The sequence below is a fragment of the Sinohyriopsis cumingii genome, chromosome 18 (genome assembly GCF_028554795.1).
Source record: "Sinohyriopsis cumingii isolate HCF-2022 chromosome 18, ASM2855479v2, whole genome shotgun sequence".
NCBI classification, from domain to species: Eukaryota; Metazoa; Mollusca; class Bivalvia; order Unionida; family Unionidae; genus Sinohyriopsis; species Sinohyriopsis cumingii.
In genome coordinates, this window is record NC_142978.1 from 4,490,992 (window position 1) to 4,511,491 (window position 20,500).

At 34.8% G+C, this 20,500-nt stretch overlaps 1 protein-coding gene across 10 annotated transcripts in view; it reads right to left on the reverse strand.

The window, feature by feature from the left end:
- The window catches only part of LOC149775988 (uncharacterized), a 336,196-nt gene that overhangs the window by 152,526 nt on the left and 163,170 nt on the right, over nt 1-20,500 (reverse strand). For all 10 annotated transcript variants that reach the window (XM_089941197.1, XM_089941195.1, XM_089941196.1 and 7 more), the window contains 3 exons: nt 8,452-8,856; nt 5,029-5,180; nt 1,217-1,440 (listed from right to left, as the gene is read on the reverse strand). In XM_089941197.1, the coding sequence (XP_089797323.1) occupies nt 1,217-1,440; nt 5,029-5,180; nt 8,452-8,856 (781 nt within the window). The remainder of the gene's footprint in view (nt 1-1,216; nt 1,441-5,028; nt 5,181-8,451; nt 8,857-20,500) is intronic.

The window sequence follows — 20,500 nt, forward strand, 5'->3', positions numbered from 1 at the left end:
AACATTCTAGCATCAAGAATTTTCAAATTGTTACAAATAATGCTGACATATCTTCAACTATAACCACTGTTACCAATAATAGCAAAAGCTTGAGATATTTTTTCTCAGAAAGTGCTAAGCAGAATTTGACTAAATTGTAAGGAAAGCATCCCGCCATGAAGATCTTCCTTATGAAATAAATTATGCAGATCCTCTGGGAAATATGTCCACCATAACAAAAACTATAATTAAGACATCATTTAATAAAAATGGAACAAAATTTATTCAAATTTGACCTATCGGCCTTATGAAATTATACAAATGATCCAGCATCTAATATGGTTACATTTACTAAAAATATGCACAACACATGACATGCAATGGACACAGGCCAATACCATACTCTGAATTTTCTGATTCTGAAAAGATGTGATCTAGCAATCAAGATCTAACTATTCTGATAGTATTATTTTTGTTATAGAGCTATCAATTTTCAGGTAATTTAATAAAATCACAACATGTAAGTTAAAAGCAAAAGAAACTGACTGGCATATCAACCTTTTTCATACAAACTTCATTTTAAATCATAAACCAATTACATTCTCATAAGCTAATATGTACATGACAAACACAGTTTTATTAATGAAGTGCTTGAAATAAAAATCACACAACTTCACACACATATGTTCAAATTTACAGTTACAGTGCAATTTTTACATCATGAAATATTTCGCCAGCTGAATGACAATGACAAATTTCTGAGGCCAAGCTGATTAAGGCATACATTCCAAGTTTGATCAAAGTTAGATCAGAAATATGGCCTCCAGAACTCTAACACGCTGAGCCAATCAGAACCAAGATGACATTATTAATGCATATAGATCTTCTTTATATTCAAACATATCAGGACATTAATATAAACTTATATTCCAACTGTGATCAAACCTGGATGAAAAACATGGGTTTCAGAATGGAAACAAACAAATGCTAACATTGGATGCTGGACATAGAGCCATACAAGGTGATCTAAAAATGGTTGTTACGGGTGGGGTTTATTTAGGTATGAAAAATCAAGATGCTGTACATATCACAATAAAGGGAAGTAAATCTTACAAACACATCTCAGGTTATTTAAACAAAATAACCACATCTTTGAATCTAGAATAACCTAAGTGGAAATTTCTTACTTTATTTTCTCCATGGGGCACAAAAATAAAGTTCCTTAATTTTTACTGACCTCCTGGTGATCCTCTGGCAGGTGGGGAGGAGGTAGGCGACCCTTTTGGAGTGGTAACATCTCGACGCTTGCCCCCCGAGCCTGGTCTGTCAGAGTACTTGTCAAAGGATTTATCACTGACAGCCTTTAGTTTCTTTCCTATAGTCTCTTCCACCTCCATAAATGTCTTAGCCGAGTTGGACAAAAGACTCAGCAGATGTTCATTTGTTGTCTGGAGGGCATTCCTTGACAAAAGATACATACATTGGGAGTTTCTAAGAAAGCAATATTAAACACATCCTGCTTAGGTATACTATTTTAAGAGTCATTGTAACTCAGTTGGTGCAGCATCAGACTTGTAATCCAAGGTCATGGGTTCAATGCCCACCCTGGCCACCCTGTGTCAGCTGATTTAGCATGTCCTAAAGAAAGGCACTAATTTCCAATTTCCTTGGCAAGATATAACAAGTAGTCAAAAATGCTAGTCATGTCCTAAAAGGTAGTCATGTCCTGAAACATTTATACCATACTGACTGCCAAAAACCGAAATGCTTGTTGTTTTTGTTGCTGTTGTTGTAGGGTTTAACGCCATTTTTCAGCACAAGATTGGCTATACATGGCGGCCAGTATAAACGGCCGAACTGCTTGCATATATTAGAACTACAGAGTCTTAGATCAGTAGGAAAATACAATACTGAGCTCAATTTTCAAGCCATTTCACTATTTTGCAATCTTCATGATCTGCTGTAAAAAACATGATCTCATAAATAATAAAGCAAATTCATAAAAGGACTTGAACTAATAACGATTTTACCACACTTCTAACACATTATTGTGTTTGGAAACACAAAAGAACTTACCACAAAAATTACCTAGCAGAGCAATGAACAGAATAAATTCTGTTGGAAAACCAAAGTCTGGAATCAGACTGGCACCAGTTTCATTTCAAGCAAAGTAGACATCATGCGAAGACACATGGTTATAATGCCATGTACATATGTTTTCACAGGCAGTAGCAACTGCAAGATCGTCAAGACATTTTCAATTAAGATCACTTAGGTTTCATAAGAAGTGTATTGGTTGAAAGAACATGCTGACATAACCATCCATTTGGACAAGATAGATATAAAACAATATTCTCAAAGTGGCCATCATTGTGGCCATATTGCGAGTAAATTTGCCTCATTTTCATTTAGGACCAACTACAAACCATTAAGAATTCTTCTGATGAAAACCCCATATCAAAATGAGTTTCCACTTAAAAGCAGCAGCATTATGGTGGCCATAATAAAGATCAGATCAGCATCATTTTCATTTAGGAACAACATGCCAGGTTGATATAGCTTTCCATTTATTACGAGAAACAAGATTTTCAAGATGGCTGTCATGGTGTCCAAACTGTATACAAGATATATCCATTTAGAAAAACTGGACTTCATCTTCTTGCATAAGCATAATGTCAATTTGGCCAATTATCTAGGAGCAGTAGCTATAATTAAGAATTCTCAGCAGGCCAAAGGAAGTTATATTTTGCCATCATTTTTATATTCAACCAACTAGCCATTGTAAGAAGTCTTTCAGTAAAAACTTCCATGCCAATATGATCACTAATCCTTGAGAAGTAGTAATAAGATTTTTAAGATGTTCACTATGGTGTCCACAAAGGACATCTCAGTAGCACCATTTTCGTTAACGACCAACCAGACAACATAAGAAGTCTTTCAGGAAAAAAATAACCATGCTGACAAGTCCATTCATTCAGGAGTTGGGGAAACATGATTCTCAAGATGTCAGCAGCAGCAGCCATAATGGATGTCCAAGCGGCACCATTTTCACTGAGGACCAACTAGACCAGGCTTGTTCAATGGATACAGTTTTATCCACTAATTTACATCATATGGCATGGCTTTAAAAATTGCTCATCTGACCCATGCCCTGGGGGAAGCTGCTCATGCCTAAAGTAGACCATGCGATGATGGTGCGTGAAAAAGTTTCATGGCAATCCTCCAATTACTTGAGAAGAAGTAATGAAAACAAGCTTCTGCTAACTGACAACTGAATGTATACTCATACATCATTAGGTCACTGTTTTCTATTTGCCTCTCCCATGACCTTGACCTTAAGGCAGAGTATGGCTAAAGTACATGACATATTGACTAATATATATAATCAACTAAAGTCTTAACAAAATACTTTTTATGGTTCAAAAGTTGCATTTCTAACAAGAATATGTCAGAGAAATTTATCTTGCCATGCCATGACTTTGAGCTTGAGGCAGGGGTTATCACTGTGGTATAAAATACAATCGCTTTACATGATACAGAACTGGTTAAAGCTACATTGAAATATATTCAAAAAGTCATACTAAAGAAGGGGAAAAATAGTCACCTAGTTTTACATTACCTTGCTGTGACTTGACCCTGAAGAAGGCGACATGGCAATGGTCTAAGACATGTTGACTGTGCTTGATACAAAAATGGCAATAGATCCTTTATAATATCTCTGATACAAGTCACACAGTTACAATTTCATAATCTTTGGCCCTGACCACGAGTCAGTGAGCATCGCTATGGCATATAACACACTGTCCAGCCAGGATATATCATTGGGCAAAGTTGTATGAAAATTACCCTAATTGTTACGAAGTTATGGGACCTGAGAAGCAAATGTTAATAGAATGGATGTACACAATCACATAAATGGCTGACTTGAGAAGGGCTAATAACAACAGTCCCTTAATGGGACTGATGCTCTACATGCTGAATGGAATTAACGAAATCCAAGTTAAGATGTTTTTTTCTATCCTTTTGTTCTTTACAACTGCGGAGCACTGATATTCTTGAGATGCTCCAACATACCAAATTTAGCAATAAAAATATTTTCTTACATGTCTAACTTAACATATTTACAAGTTCAAAATTTATTGCCATGGCTTTTGACCATGAACTTAATATCTTGGATAGAAATTTAATTCAATTAACTTGTCCCATATAATGCAAGATATATCTATATGCAAAGTGTTGATATAGCTGTAAGTGCAATCATTAAAGTTATGCATAAGATATATCCAAAAGCTAGGTTTGATAAAATTTCATTCTAATTTACTAGTAAAGTTCTAAAACCGGAGTAAAGACTTTTGGCCATCAAACCATTGGCAGAGTGCTGATTTTCAATCTGATCTTTTGGAATGCAACAAATACAAAGAATGGTCAAAATCTGTATGTATATGTGCATGTTGCTGTGTTAGCAAGCTCATGTAAATCAAAAATGCAAGTAATGACCTTTGATACAATCCCAGTGTATATTAGGTCTGGCTTCAGAAACTCTTCACAAAAGTGTGGATATTCTGGTATGCAGTCAGATCTCCACCATTTTCATTAAGAACAAAATTGAATACTGGAAGATGTGTTTGGGTGAAAATCCCATGTCAACACCACCACCATTCAAGCAAGAAAAGTAGCTTTAAAATAATTTCTTAATAGTCACCATTATGCCATGCTGGAAGTTAAATGAACACTGTTTTCAAACAAGATCTTCAGGAGGGTCAATATGACGGCCAATTTGGAGTCTGGATCAGCATCATTAATACATAACAAAACTACATATTGCTTACAAAATGAAAACCATATAAATAATACCATTTGTTCAGAAGTAGCTGTGATAAGATCTGAAACATTCTGGAAAATAAAATTGGCAGTTTTTAATTAAGGACCAACTACTTATAGTGGATGTGTTTAGGTGAAAATAACATATCAAAACAAATATATAATATGAAATATTTTATGGTGGTACATATGCTTAAATTCAAATGAAGACTGTATTTTTTTTCTTACTTTTCAGAAGTGATTTGCTCAATATCATCCCTAAGCATGGTAACTAGATTACTGCCCTCCTGTCGATCCCTCTCGCTACGACTCAGTATAATGTCCCTCTGTTCGACCTCTTCATGGAGTTTTTCGTTCAACCTCTCAATTTCTATTTCCAACTGCAATGAGGAAAGACTGATGTTAAAGCAAGAATCCATGAAAACGCAACTTTATTATTTTATAGATACAGTAAAACCAGATTTTAGTGACTTCTACTATGAATAACAACCTTTCATTTAAGACCAAAATCATTATGCACAAATGGATTTTTTTTCATTAATATACTATCATTAGCCACCACCTGCTGAAACATGACCAGCAGCAAAACTGTTTTAGCAAAATATGTATTTTAACATGTCTATAAACTATTATATTGCAAAACCAGATATGAACACTGCTGACCTTTACTTAATCCTTGGTACCTACCATCGTTGAGGAAGGTCTGAAGGATGAGTAAAATATAGCTACTGGCTTCTTTACAGGTAATGTATGCTACGGGCCTTAAAGTAAATGTTACTAGTCATCACTGGAGTGCCTAAGTAACTGTAAATCCATTTCAATGAAGCAGTCGTAGATGTATGTAGTTAAAAGGTTCATATTGTTTCATTATCTGCTGTGAAAACTAGCATGATGCAAATATTATAATGAGAGATCTTCTCACTTGACTTTCACTGCAGTGTGTCAAATATACGTCATTTGTCATGGAGTTAATATATAATGTCTGTTGTGAATGTGGTCTTTGTCTTTTAATAGCATGTCTGTTCCTAGTGAGTTCAAGGTTCCTCTTGTTTGAAACTATATTAATGTTACAGATTTTAAATCCAACACCAAGCTGAAAGTGACAATGTCAGAGAACTTATCAGCTGAGTCATATCATAAGTTTTACCAAGCTAATCCATTTATCTTATTGGTGAAATTAAGACTTCTGGATAAGTCAATTCTGTCTTTTGATTTAGGTAGTAGTACATATACTACAGTATTTATTGCAGCTGATTATGGACACATTAACATCTTTATGAGTATTTATGTTACTGTTTAATAAATAACAAATAAAATACATGTAAAGTAATTGTGGGTATTTTTCTTCCTTAAAACCAGCTGAATTTTTAGCATGGAAACTGTCCATCCTGTACAAACCTGTTATGAGAGACTTCTTTGCTAGTACAAGGGGTGGTCTCCAAGCCAATTTTTAATGTATTCACTTCCAATACAGGAAACCCAAATGTGGTCAATTCTCATACCACTCTGAAGTGGTAATGGAATAGATCACATGTGGTCAATTCTCATACCATTCTAAAGCGGTAACAGAATAGATTACATGTCAATTCTCATACCACTCTGAAGTGGTAACAGAATAGATCAGATGTGGGTTTTCAAGGATGATTAAGTCCATAACCAAAAATGTAAATGAAATTAAAATAATTTCTATTTATGAAAATATTTTAGTTCAAACTAAAATTCTACCATATCTAACTATAAGTAAAGTGTATGAATGACATGAATCTCACAACAGTTCCTTGCATCACTAGGTCACTTTGTGTTGACTGTAGTAGTCCTGTATACCAAGTACATTACATCTAAGAATGTTGTCTGAGTGAAATATTTTCATAAAATCAAAACTTAAAACACATTAAACTTGTATGTAGGCTTTTAATTTAATTATGACTTTCTCTATCAATGACTTCAGTTTCTGGTGATTTCTGACCCAAGTGAAGCAAAAACATGATGCTGAATTTGCTGAAAACAGATCATGCTTTATCTGGGCCATAAATAAAAAGCACCAGTTTCTATTTCTGATTCAGAATCAGTTATGTTGGACCGGTAATAAAACAGTTTGTTATGTTTGGCATGGAAATATCAAAAGCCTCCTTGTGAAAGAGGATGGGGAGAGCAGGTGTGACACATTCTCTGCCCTTCTGGATGAAAGAGTGTGCTGCTCCTCCATTTTAGGACAGCATGGCTTGCTCTCTGCCCTCACAGAATGTGGACAGTGCTGCTCCTCCCTAATGGAAGGGCATTACTCACTCTCAACCCATTTACAATCTCCCTTGGGAGGGAGCCCACTAATCTTACAAATCTCTGAAGAGACTTTAGTAATTTTTCTTTGACTAAAAAGGAGTAGCAATAATAAGATTCTCAAGATGGCTGCTGTGGCAGTCATACTGGATGTACAGGTGTCACCAATGTTTAAAAGGACAATTTTTAAAGGACCAACTAGATGTCATAAGAAGTCCTCTGTTAAAAACCTTTGGTTAACATGACATTTGTTTCAGGAGGAGTAGCAACAAACAAGATATTCAAGGTGGTTGAAGTAGCAGCCATAAAGGATGTCCAAGCAGCACCATTTGCAGTTAAGACCAACTAGACCATGGAATGAAAATGTTTATGTTTTATAGCAATCTTCCAAGTAATTTAGAAGCAGTAGTGGTAACATGTACAAGGACAGATGGACACTGGATGACAGAATATCTGATATGCTCTTCCAGCCTATGACTAGTGGAACAAAAAAATGTTAAACTTGTATGCAAAATGATCTTGTTCAGACACAAGCATACTGACTCATCAACCTCCAACAAAACAAGCAATTGATAGACATTAAAAGTTGTTTTCTAATAATCCCTGCACCTCACTGAAGGAATAATATACATATATCTAACTTTAAGTTAAGACAGAGAGATCAACACAAGGAATGAATATCACCATATAAATCTTTAACATCAAGTAGAACAATTAGTACAGTTTTACATATTTTTTGTGTGAATGTAAATTAGCTTAAACTACCAAATCCAGCAAGGGTACTTTGGTCACATGACAAAATTTTCATCTATCAACACTCAGCTCAATGCTTTCCCAAATGATAAAATCCAACATGAATGTCTCTTACAATAATACATGCATGAGGGGATATAAATCGCCAACTCCAAAAATAGTAACAGCCATTATATCATATTTTCTATTGTCCATTTCTGACAACTGAGTGTCCATCTCTAATACTTTAAAAATATATATGGGGTACACTCTGGAAATATATCAACCATTTATAAGCAACATGAGAATAAATCATCACATCTGTTCTCGCTGTCATCACTATCATCACATCTGTTCTCGCTGTCATCACTATCTTCATCAACAAAAAAGAATCATGTTTATATTATCAGTATCAATTATAATCGATTTAATCGTCAATTTTTTTTTATACAGATTTTATTGCTGTCATGAGCAAACCTCTAAATATATAAACTATTCTTCTAGATAGTAATGATAATAACTTTTACAAAAAGCATGTAAAGCACATACGAGTCACATTCAAAATGAATATCCAAATGTTCCTTTTTCTCCCAATTTCTAAACTACTTTATTCAACTGCTTACAGACAACATTCACCATTACCTCTCTAATCCTACTTTTTAGTGACTCCTGACTGTCCTCAAGGGAGGTAACTGTAGGTGCCATAACACCGAACTGGAGAGTCTGCAACAGATTGGTAGGGGTCATGCTATTCACACTCTTCACTGTCACCATATCAGAAACGTCTGCATCATCAGCAAAGGACTTATCAGAATCTTCCTCCTCCTCCTCATCTTCAAATGTAATTAAATCATCTTTGCCATCAAGCCCAGAGTCTACTCCCCGCAGGGAGCCACTAGGGGACCCAGTTTCTTGACCCTGAGGCTCTTCATACTTTGAGAATATATCGTCTCTTGGTGTGCTGCGTGTTGGTCTTAAATCATCTTCCTCAAAGCTCTGACTACTTGAGGATGTTCCTCCTCCATCCTCCTCTTCCTCCATTTCTGACTGAAATATAAATTCAATTTACAGATACAAGACAGTTCTAATAAATATTACACTGACCATGGTTGATAAAATATACAGGACTTGGACAGATCAGTGGTAGAGACTGTATGCTTAGTTTAATTATCAATAATGTATGTGGTAGACTTGTACATGTAATTACAGTGTGAGCCTGCTATAGCACACTTCATTATTAACACAAGTTCGGATATAACACCGTCACAGTGTGGCTTCCAAATTTTATATACATGTATTTTTCTCGCACATAAAAAATTTCTTTTTTAAAAGTACAGAAAAAATGTAAAAAGTTTATTATCAATTGGGGGAAAAGATCGCGCATGAATAATACAAGACGGTCATGATGTGGCTCCAGAAATTTTATATGTATTTTTCTCGAACACAAAAAAAATAGCTTTTCTTCTTTAAAGTATGAAAAATAAAGTGCAAAAAGTTTATTCTAGGATCACATAGGCTTCGCTAATGTTGCAAACTGTGAATTTATTTTCCTTATTGGTGGCAAGATATACCATCTGGCAATTTTTATATTGGCGACATTGTTGGCTGTTTAAACTTGTATATACAACCATTGGTTTGGAGTGGAGAAATTCAGAGGCCCCATGAAAGTAAGCTGCAAACTTGATATAAAACGCACTGAAATTTATCTATTGTTACATAAACAATTTCTTTGCCCATATTGACAAACCATCTTAACAGTGCATTGTTATATCATAATCCGCTTATATTGACATCAAGCATGAGTACTGTATGTTGTGAGATATCTGCCTTTTTGTTGTTGACATTTCTGGTAGCGGAGATCAACTGGATGAGGCATTATCTCGTAATCCTATTTCATCAGATTTTCGGACGCTCACTAGTAATTAATATATTTACATTGACTGACATTTGTGTGTGGATGGTAAGTAAAATTCCTCTTCTTTCCACTTAGAATTAAATCCTTCAGAACACCCACATTTTCTGTACTAATCCTCGTCATCAGACCAGAACACCTGTGTCTCTATCATCCACTGACCCTTTGTTAAACTTCTGATGCATGAGTGGAAGGCAGCATCACTCTGCTACCACAAATGTAAAAAAAAAAAAAAAAAATTTTTGTCTATTCAATAAGCAGGGAGGAACTGTAACTACACTCAAACAAACAACAGCCAATTCCTTTTCTAAAATGTACCCAGATAAAGTAATTTACTGAAATTTCAAATAAAACATTACTGTTGAAGCACCGACTCTTATGAAAACATACTAAGCAAATGAAAAAAAATCAGTCTCAATCATGCAATACAACTATTTGATGTTGCTGCCACAATAAGAAACAGGCATTTGTTTGTTTCTCCAAATCTGGCCTTTAGTGGTGACTTCAATAACACATGCACCTTTTATCAAAGAAAACCAACTACAATCTTCAATAAAAACAAAGAACTTTTCTTCAAAGAAGTCAGTACCAAACTTAAATAAAAGCAATTGAATCTGATGTATTTTTTTCATGTTCAAATGTGACTGGAACACGTTTACTGTGCCATGAAAGTTTCCTTTTTGCAGGGGGGAAAAAGTTTGTGCTTACGAATGCTACCAGTGGCGGCTTAAAAACATAAACTAACTTTTACTGACTTGGGACGTACTGAAAAGTAAACGTGCTTCATCATTCATTACTGAGTGTGCTATGTTTATCCAATGAATTCAGACCTATATGACCTGTGACAAAATTACTGAATATTTTAAATCTCTGTGTGTGCATTTTTTTGATGGAATTACTTGTTTTGTGGATTCAATGTATGTGATGAGATTCGTGGGTAAGTACACGGTGTTGATACTCTATTTATGCTATACATAAGATATATAAACAGTATAGATGTACATGTACCAATCTGTGGTTCTCTAAATAAATTATTATATATGCCTTTTCTGTTTTCACTACAGGTGTATTTCCCATTTAATATGCATAGATTTAAAATTGTAACTGTGCCAATGAAGCATGTATTTTACCGCCCGCATTTATTACCTACACACACACACACCGTTAATTTTTGGGGGTACATGCATCATTTTCTTCAGCTAACTGACCTGGTTGCTTATAACACGATTGGGTTCTATGGCTCCCAACTACCGTGTTATAGCTGGGTCACACTGTACCTTTAATGCTGAAACTAAATGTGAACTGTGGACAATACTATTGTGTGCAACAGACCCCAATTTAATTCAGTCCACTCTGATTTGAGGAAGTGATGGTGCTGGTGGAAATTTCAATAATGTGGTCTCTAAAAACAAAAATGCACACACAATTAGCTTTACAAAACTGATTGTGGAATAACTCTTGCTATTTAAGCAGTTAGTAGGTTTGAAAGTTTTTATTCACTGTAACTGCCACAAAGACCCAGGCTGCTATCATGTCATGATGGGACTGATCTGGGTCTATTCAATTTGAAGTAGGTTATATACTATACTGAGCAAATATTACACACAGGCATAATATTTTCTCACATTATTCAAATTAACTTCTTTCTGAACATAACCCAGCACAATCTCCCACTTGAATATCCATACAGCTGAATGTAAATGCATACATAGCTTATTCAAAAAGTGAAAATTAGAATCCAAACCAATATGCATGAACAAACTTTTCAATTGTTCTGATGCATAATGAATTTCTTTACATTCTGACTTCAAAAGCATTTAGTTTTGCCAGTAAATTGAATAAAGTCTACAAACCATATATCAGAAGTAATGAAAATTCAATAACATGACAGGTAATGTCACTGATTACACCAGTCAATAGTATTTGATACACTGTCAGCCTTACGGTAGAGTAAACTGGAGTATTTAACTAAACCAAAAACTACAATATATGTACAGGGGGAGGGAACAATTGCTTAGAGAGCCATTTTCCCCTCCTATCCAACCAGCCATATCATTCTCACAATCCGGCCCCACCTTCCTCCATTTTCAAAGGATCAAATTATCACAATCTTTTCTCTTATAACAAATTCTCGATAAGTTCCAGTTGGCTGACTGCAATGGTCAGAACTAGTATCCATTTCCCCATGGCTATACTGGATTATAATGACATGCAATACTTGACAATAATGACTTGCCAATGTTATATAATGTCCAATGATGTCATGTAATGTACTAAATCTTATCACTGCCTACTCCCTCAGGCGTGAGCAAGAGTAATTTCTGGTGGAGTAATGTGATGTGATTTTTATTTTTAACGCAGCTTTAACAATTTTTTAGTCATATCGCTACGATGTCTGCAGTGTGGCAGTTTATAGTGATGTCTAGCACTGGGGCATCATGCCGCAGACATGTAGCATGATGTCCCACCCAGTCACATTATACTGACACCAGGCCGACCAGTCCTAACACTAACCTCTTAATGCTGAACGCCAAGTGAGGCAGCTGTTAGTACCATTTTTTAAGTCTCTGGTATGACTCGACCGGGGATTGAACCCACGACCTCCCACATCTGAGGCGGAAGCTCTAACCACTAGGCCACCGGAGCGGTCTGGTGGAGTATAGTGCATGCATAAAACTTCTAGCCATTCTAGAAAAGATGCATTACCAGAATGCCTACATATTAGAACATGCATATATACTTGTCTGTAAAATGCCTAGCTCATAAATTGGCCCTTTTTCAGATTTGCAATAATGATCTGTTATGATTCTTTTAAAAGTCTGTGTATTTTCTTTCAGGAAGATAGGTGGCTATACAAGTAATGCATTTATAAATGTTCCTTCTACTGGTCAATAACCATATATAATGGCTTGTGAAGTCATTACTTTTCTATTAATCTGGCAGAGAGACATTTGAGTTGTATGAAATATCTGCATCATTTGTCATTTGTTCTTTCATATAAAACACAGACAGGTTTAGGGTAAGATATTTATATCTGGCTATAAAGTTCAAGGCTTTCAATAATTTTGGTTAACCCCAAACCAGAGTAATTTGGGGAAAACAATCTACCCCAAACCCAAGTATTTCTGGCAAAAACATTTTTAACTTGTACAAATATATCATCTGTATAAGAGCATGACAATTTAGTTTCCACTATTTCTTGAAAGAGTTGTAGCTGAGCTCAATACAAGAATGCACTGAAGTCAAGGGTTTTAGTCAATCTGTAGATAAGAATCTAGATGACACAGATTGCCTGTACACCATTGTCATAATTAACACATGACCAATACCAAATTGATCTAATTGCTTAGGAAATTTTATCTTGATGAGCAATGTATATTTTTCAAGTTTAAAAAAAAAAAATTATGGGGTTTAAAACCCTGGTTGTAGCTTGGCACAATTAACAAGGCAGTTTACACTGGAATTTCAGCTAATACAGCAGGATCAAGGGGCAATATAAACAAAGCACTCTTTAATTAAGGATTTACATGATTACTATTTACCATTAAAAAAAAATGAGTGAAGACAATGAAGCAATCTGAGGGGTCATGTTCTGTGACCTTTAATTTCTATAATCACTCATTTTGTCAGCCAATCAAATAAAGTCTTATATCTTCATATTTGGTAGACTGAGCAGCATGGCTGAAGAGCATCAATGTGTGCTGAAAGATTCTATTCACCTTCAGATTTTTAATTTCTGCATCTTCATTGGTAAATTCAAAGGTCACCAGAATATGACCCCTAAGTGGTTGCTGTCAGACCTTCACATAGGGCATTGGAGATCTGATTTTTATCTAACTGGACAAGAAAGCAAGTAATATAGGTCACAGTGTGCTATTTTTAGAAATGATGTTGTCACATTTACAACAGACTCTACACAAAAAAAAAGAATTCTCTTAAAGTAAATCAAGAGTTAGCCTCAGGTAACAACAAAATAGAAAAATTCATGAAATGTAGCCAATAATGTCTAGTATGATGTGATTTGGATTTTTAACATAGCTTTAACAATTTCTCAGTCATATCACTATGATGTCTGCAGTGTAGCAGTTTATAGTGATGTCTAGCACTGGGGGCATCATGCCGCAGACATGTAGCATGATGTCCCACCCAGTCACATTATCCTGATACCAGGCTGACCAGTCCTAACACTAACCAATTATTGCTGAATGCCAAGCAAGGTAGCTGTTAGTACCTATTTATAAGTCTTTGGTATGACTCAGCAGAGGATCAAATCAACAACCTCCCGCATCCGAGGCAGATGCTCTAACCACTAGGCCACTGAAGCGGTCAACAATTTCTGTTACATACTATTAAACACAATCAAATGAAATTTTATGTACAGTTCAGAAATCATAATCAAAACCTGAAACATAAATTTCCACCTGCTGCAAGTATATATATCTACATATACCATACCATAAATATTACCTGTTGTCTACTCATACCAACCCTTAAACATTAACCTACCATCTGCATATAACAAACCTTAAACACAAACTTGAACCTGCTGTCTATATATAATAAACCTTACACACGCTTCAACTCAAACTTTTTAAAAACTTCACCAAAACAAATCTGGAAAACATTTTATGAAATAGTAATAAGTAATATCATGCATATGCTAATCAACTCACCTAAGTAAAATCTAAATTCATAATTCGTTTCTATTAACTATAAGACCAAAGCAAAAAAATATTTGCATTTCTGGTCGGCCAAAAAATCAGATTAAATATATATTGTTAAAAAAATCAGAACACCCTTCCTAACTTAATTTTTAAAAGCAGTGCAACCAGAAGCACATATTGTTGGTCCGATATAAAATTATTTTTTTGTAGATATTAATGTCAGCTTATGACAAAATATAACTATTTTGTCCACCAGACTGTATTCATGTCACATATATGCTTGTGAAATTATGTTTTGAGAGAGATTACTACTTGAGTCCATCACTCCAACCTTTCCACAAGTAAAATACCACCCAACTTGTAAAATCATGCTGATTTTTCAGCTTAAAGAAAAACTATTGTATGATATCATTATTCTCAAATGACCAAATGTTGCTTAATAAGCAGAAACCTTGATGACATCCAGGATAATGATTCACCCATAATAAAATGGGATATATAGACTAATGCAAAAATAAGGTAAATATTCCAAATATTCTATTTAAATTGCATCAAGAATATACCAGAAAACCATGAAAGATTCCATTCAGATACATATCCACCCTCAACACCAGCAAAAAAATACTATATATATATATATATATATATATATATATATATATATATATATATATATATATATATATACACACACACACACACACACACACCCTACCTGAAAACATGCATACACACAAAATTACAAAACATGCTATTAAAATAGTGATTTAGCATTACCTACCCAGAGTCTCTTGTCCTAAAACTTAATGTCAGCAGTGAATAAGGTTTAGCTCAAGGTTTTTCTCAATTATCTGTACGGATCCTCCCCATTACACATTGCATACCCAACCTATGACCCCAGGCCAGTGTGGGGCATGGATCTAAAATTTTAACCTAGCAATGCACACCCACACATAATCCCCAAAGTTTCAAGTTTCTATCTTGAATGATATTGAAGGAGATGCAAGACATACAAAAATACATCCAGATCAGAATAATCACACAATTTCAATTTTTCCAACAAGAGCACAACGGTAAACATAAAACTTACAAATACAATTTAACTTACTTGGAAGGGCTACGGTGAAAAATAAGTTAAAATTCACAACAACTTTAGTTCATATCCCCATTGCACAGAATTCATTTCATTCCAAATAAGGGAAGAGCTCCTGTGTTCCAGTACGTCTCACACAGAATTAACTTAATCCATTCATTGAAGGAATCCAACTGTGAGCAATACACACAACACAATGTCTGCATGTTTCAAAATGACTTTGACAGAGGAGGGTAGCTCATAAGCCAAACATTAAACCAAACATGCGTGGACAATACAGTAAACAGCTGATAATATCCTCTGTAAGGCCACTTAAGTTGGCTAAACAAAGGCAGGTAGACATAAAAGACAGATTTCCAGGCTGTCATACTACCATATTAAGCCATTGTTGGTTACCAACTAATTTTCTAAGTATGAATGAAGTGAAAGTCCTGTGGGATATAACCAGACCTCATTCCCTTTTGTGTTGCTGAAAAAAAACAGAGTCCAAGGTTCTCCTTGTTTATGCTATGAGAAAGATTTAGTAAATAACCTTTATCTGACTGAATCAAAAATCAGGTTTTGAAATTGGACAATGGGCTGAGTTGACTTGACAAGGCAAAGTATAATTATTCTGCTACTAAAAAATAATTTAAGCACTTTAAAATAGTAATAATAGTAATAATAATAATAATAATAATAATAATAATAACAACAACAACAACAACAACAACAACAACAACAATAATAATAATAATAATAATAACCAGCTAAGAGTTACGAACAACAGATTATAAAATTCAAATAAAATGGGTGTATCAATAACAGTTCTAACACATCTTAATAATTAATATATTTTCTCATGGTTGAATGTCAACATATCAATGTGTGGAATTCATAAGGCAGAGAAGGAAAATCGTATGCTTATACAACATTCTGATTTTCCTCGAAAATACTGTGCTATGAACATTCAAAATAAGCTGTTATAAATTTAGTATTTTATCATCTCCACTGATGAAACTAAATTTGAAACAGGATAACCACAAATATACATCACATAATCTTATGACAAAGTCACCAAATCTTATGACATAGAAACGTTATCCCATAACTGTAAGCCTCACACTAGACAAATGTCTGCTCATAAACTAAGTATTTACTTCTGGACTGAAATGACAAGACATCCAAGTGGGCCTGAGACCACTCACCTGTCTCACATCTGTATAATATCCAGTACAAATTAAGTAGGCAACAATCTTCATCAGTTGGATGCATTTTTTATTGAAATTTCTTCAAAATCTATTCACTGCTTATGTTATGAAAACCACTTCTTCATAGTTTCTCTATTATTATTTTTTTTTTTGGGGGGGGGGACACAGTCATCTATATCTGATGGTGAATCACCACCATTTACACTTGTCCACTACTGAAAACATTTATGTCAAGAAGTTTTCTGACAAAGATTTTTGTTACTTAAGTCCAATATCAACATCCATATCATTACTGCAAATTTACAGCATCACATGCAGATGTGACACCATTGCCTGGATATATGTCTGGTTTACAAACTGCATAAAAGCAGTGTGCAGCCAAACTTGTATTAGACAGGCACCTCAGGGAATGTTAAAATCAGCCCATTAAGTCTGATGGCTCTTAATAAAGGTTCATTCCTTTTATTGCATTTATCTAGTTTTCAACATATGGCTGTTTAAGACAGGTGGATGCTTCATAAAGGTGACCTTTAAGGTAGGTTTAACTGTATTTAAAGTTAAGAACATAACAATGCAGGATGTTTTTCTCAAGTTGTGTATGCTGTAGATAAGCCAAAAATTCATCAACAGTAGCAGTATGCACTAGATCCAGACAGAAACAGACTTCAGATCAAGAAATAACTGGTAAGATATTTTATGGAGAGAGTATTTACCAGCAATCTCATGAGACACCTTGCTGACCAGTTTACCAACTAGTCATAATCCGTCTGCGGTTGAATATAATCAGAAGACCTAGGGTAAAGAAGACAATAATCTGCAAACAAATGATTGAACAAAACGACACTCGCACACCAATATCGTTCAAGTACTGCATGAACATAAGAGGCCTGAATACAGTGCCATAGAGAACCCCTGAGAGAACATCTTAACTGGATGAAGATATTCCATAAGTATAAGTTTCTATTCAATGGCAAAGTCATCCTTCAATAATACATCCATTGGTATTTCTTGCGATATCATAGTGGTTGAGCTTGTGCCACAGACTGTGGTGAGGTACTATCAAAGACCTTCGAAAAGCTACTTATCAGAAGTTAACTGTTTTCTACTGGTCAAGCCTGCACATCAAGTATTCAACCCTACTTAAGAGCTCCATCTCTCATTGACTGATCTGCCCTGAAGCCATGCCGGTAATGGACAAGAACATTGTGTCTATCATGGTGGATTTTGATCTGGCTGAAAAGTATATCCACCATAGTCTTGGAGAGATTTCATTTAAGGGGCACAGATCAGTAATGAGATCAGGCAATCTGGTCTCCAATCTTAAATTACTGGCCTGAAGCCTATCTGATGGTACCAATCTTATGTCATTTAACAGAAGGTCACTTGAGGATTTTGGTGGAAATGTCAATTATCAAATCTACTTGTCTTGTTTGGATTAAGGTCCAATAGTAGTTTTTCTGGCAAGTCTGGGACAATTAAGTCAATACATTTGTTTTTTTTTTATTAAGTAACTGTGAAAACATCAAATGGCAGGATTGGCATCATTGGTATAAATTTAAGAGACCATGAATGTTTTCTGTCACATCTGATCAGACTCTATAGTCATTTATTTCTGGAAATTTCTTTACATGTTTTTCTACTTTAAGTGTTGGCAACCATACAGTGTATATGATCGTAATTGTAATCGTAAGAATTAAACTGAAAGGTCTTCATGTGAGAGTGTTTTCTGTCATATTCGTCCAAGTTCTTTTAAGTGTTTTTTTCAGAAACAATTGTTCAAAACAATTATAAATTTATTAATGGTACCAATATTTGATAAAAGGTTGTTATCATTTGTGTAAATCTGAAAGCCTTTCATACCATGGTTCTTTCAGCTGAATTTGGTCAGATTCATCAGTCAAATATGAGAGAACATAAGTAAATGTTTTCTAGTTTTAGTGTTGGTAGTCGTATTTGATAGCAAATACCATATTTAATAATGGATTAACATTATTTGCAAAAAGCTGAAAGGCTTTCATTCCAGAATACTTTCTGTTAGGCTAAGTGAAGCTTTGGTAACCAGGGTTCAAACCTTAAGAACCACAGCTTCAAGTTAATTAGTGGCAATATGGGTCCAGATCCCCAATGATATCGTTACATGAGACACTCCCAAATCTAGTGTAGGAGGCTTGAACGTCGGAGCAAGTGAATGCACATTGTAGCAATTTAGATGCTGAAGCAAAGGACTTAATGGCAGAATAGAGAACTGACCAGCCCCTCTGCTGTCTGACAGCCTCTTTACCTTGTCATAACTTATGCTCTAAACCCTTTACCACAGCAGAGTGATGCAGCACAAGACGAAACGACTTATCCTGAGCCCCCAGAATCATCTCCATACTGGAGAGGATCTTGTATCTGAACACCCAGAAAGCTTCTATCACAAATCTGAGGAAGATTCAAATGTCCATATTAATTCAACTTTTATCGCCTAACCTATAAAGTGGGAGATGCAAATGTTAAGAGGTGGAAAACTGATGAACATGTACATGAAATAGTGTATAAAAAATGTATTATCAATATGGGAAAGAGATCTTGTATGAATTCATATTTAATATTATCGTGGCATGGTTCCTGAAATTTTAAATACATGTATTGTATTTTTTTCGTGCCAGGAAAAAAAATTTTTTTTTAAGTACAAGAAATAGTGTGTAAAACGTTTATTATAATTTTGGAGTACAATTTGCGTGTGAATTTTAATATAATACGATCGTGGCGTAGCTTCTAAAATTTAACAATATCACCAGGTTCTTGAAGCAGCAGACAATACAATGGTTGATAAAAGATTCTCACAGTTTAATAAACATCAAAAAACAAAAACTGCCAACATGTTTGCTGGGCTTGGCGGTGTTATTAGACCCAATCAGTTAACCAGTAAATAATGTCCGCTTTATTAGCTGGAAATTGAAAGGGTATGAAATTGTACATGCATTCAGCTTAATATTTATAAAAGTGACTCGTGACCATTGCAGGCCTACTGCACTTAGTTCTCTGGTTTTACATGGGTATGGTGTTTGTTTAGAAACTCGTTATTAATTTCCTATCTTATTATAAAAATCTTTTACCATTATGGAAAAGCAAGTTCACAAACGCAAGTCATTCTCTGCACTTTGCGCAATAATTAGTATAGTAGTTTTCAAACGTTTCTTTCAATATTCACAAAATCTGAAGTAAAAGTTATATGCATGCCTAAAGCATGTGTTGATTGTTAATTATTCTTGCCGTAGTCGTTCAAATAGGCGTACAAGCAGTAATTATTGGAAATTTGCAATGGATAAATGTACATGGAAATGCATGAGACAATTTTAGCAGTATGAAATTTGTACAGACACCGTTCATAGACCCTGGAACGTAATGAACCGCACATGAAATTCATCTTTCTTAACCTAATTTTGCCGTTAAGTTTTCCCATTGAATTCAAACACATAATGATGTGTGACAAAATTATTGAACAGTTTAAATATGTATGCAATTTTTGCACTGGAATTTCATATATTATGGATTAATTGCAAGCCCCGACTGTATGATATCAGATGGCAAGTAAACGGTGTTGATATTCTGTTCATGCTGTAAATTATATGTTGAATTCAGACACAATGATCTGCGGAAAAAATTATTGAATATTGTAATTTTTTGTGTGCAATTTTTTCAATGGAATTACATGCATTATAGAGAACTGCTTGCTACAACGGCAAGATAGTAAACGGTGTTGATACCCTATTCATCATATACATTATACATCAATATGTGCCAATGAGTTGTTCACCAAAAAAAGTCAAATACTGTAAAACCCTGC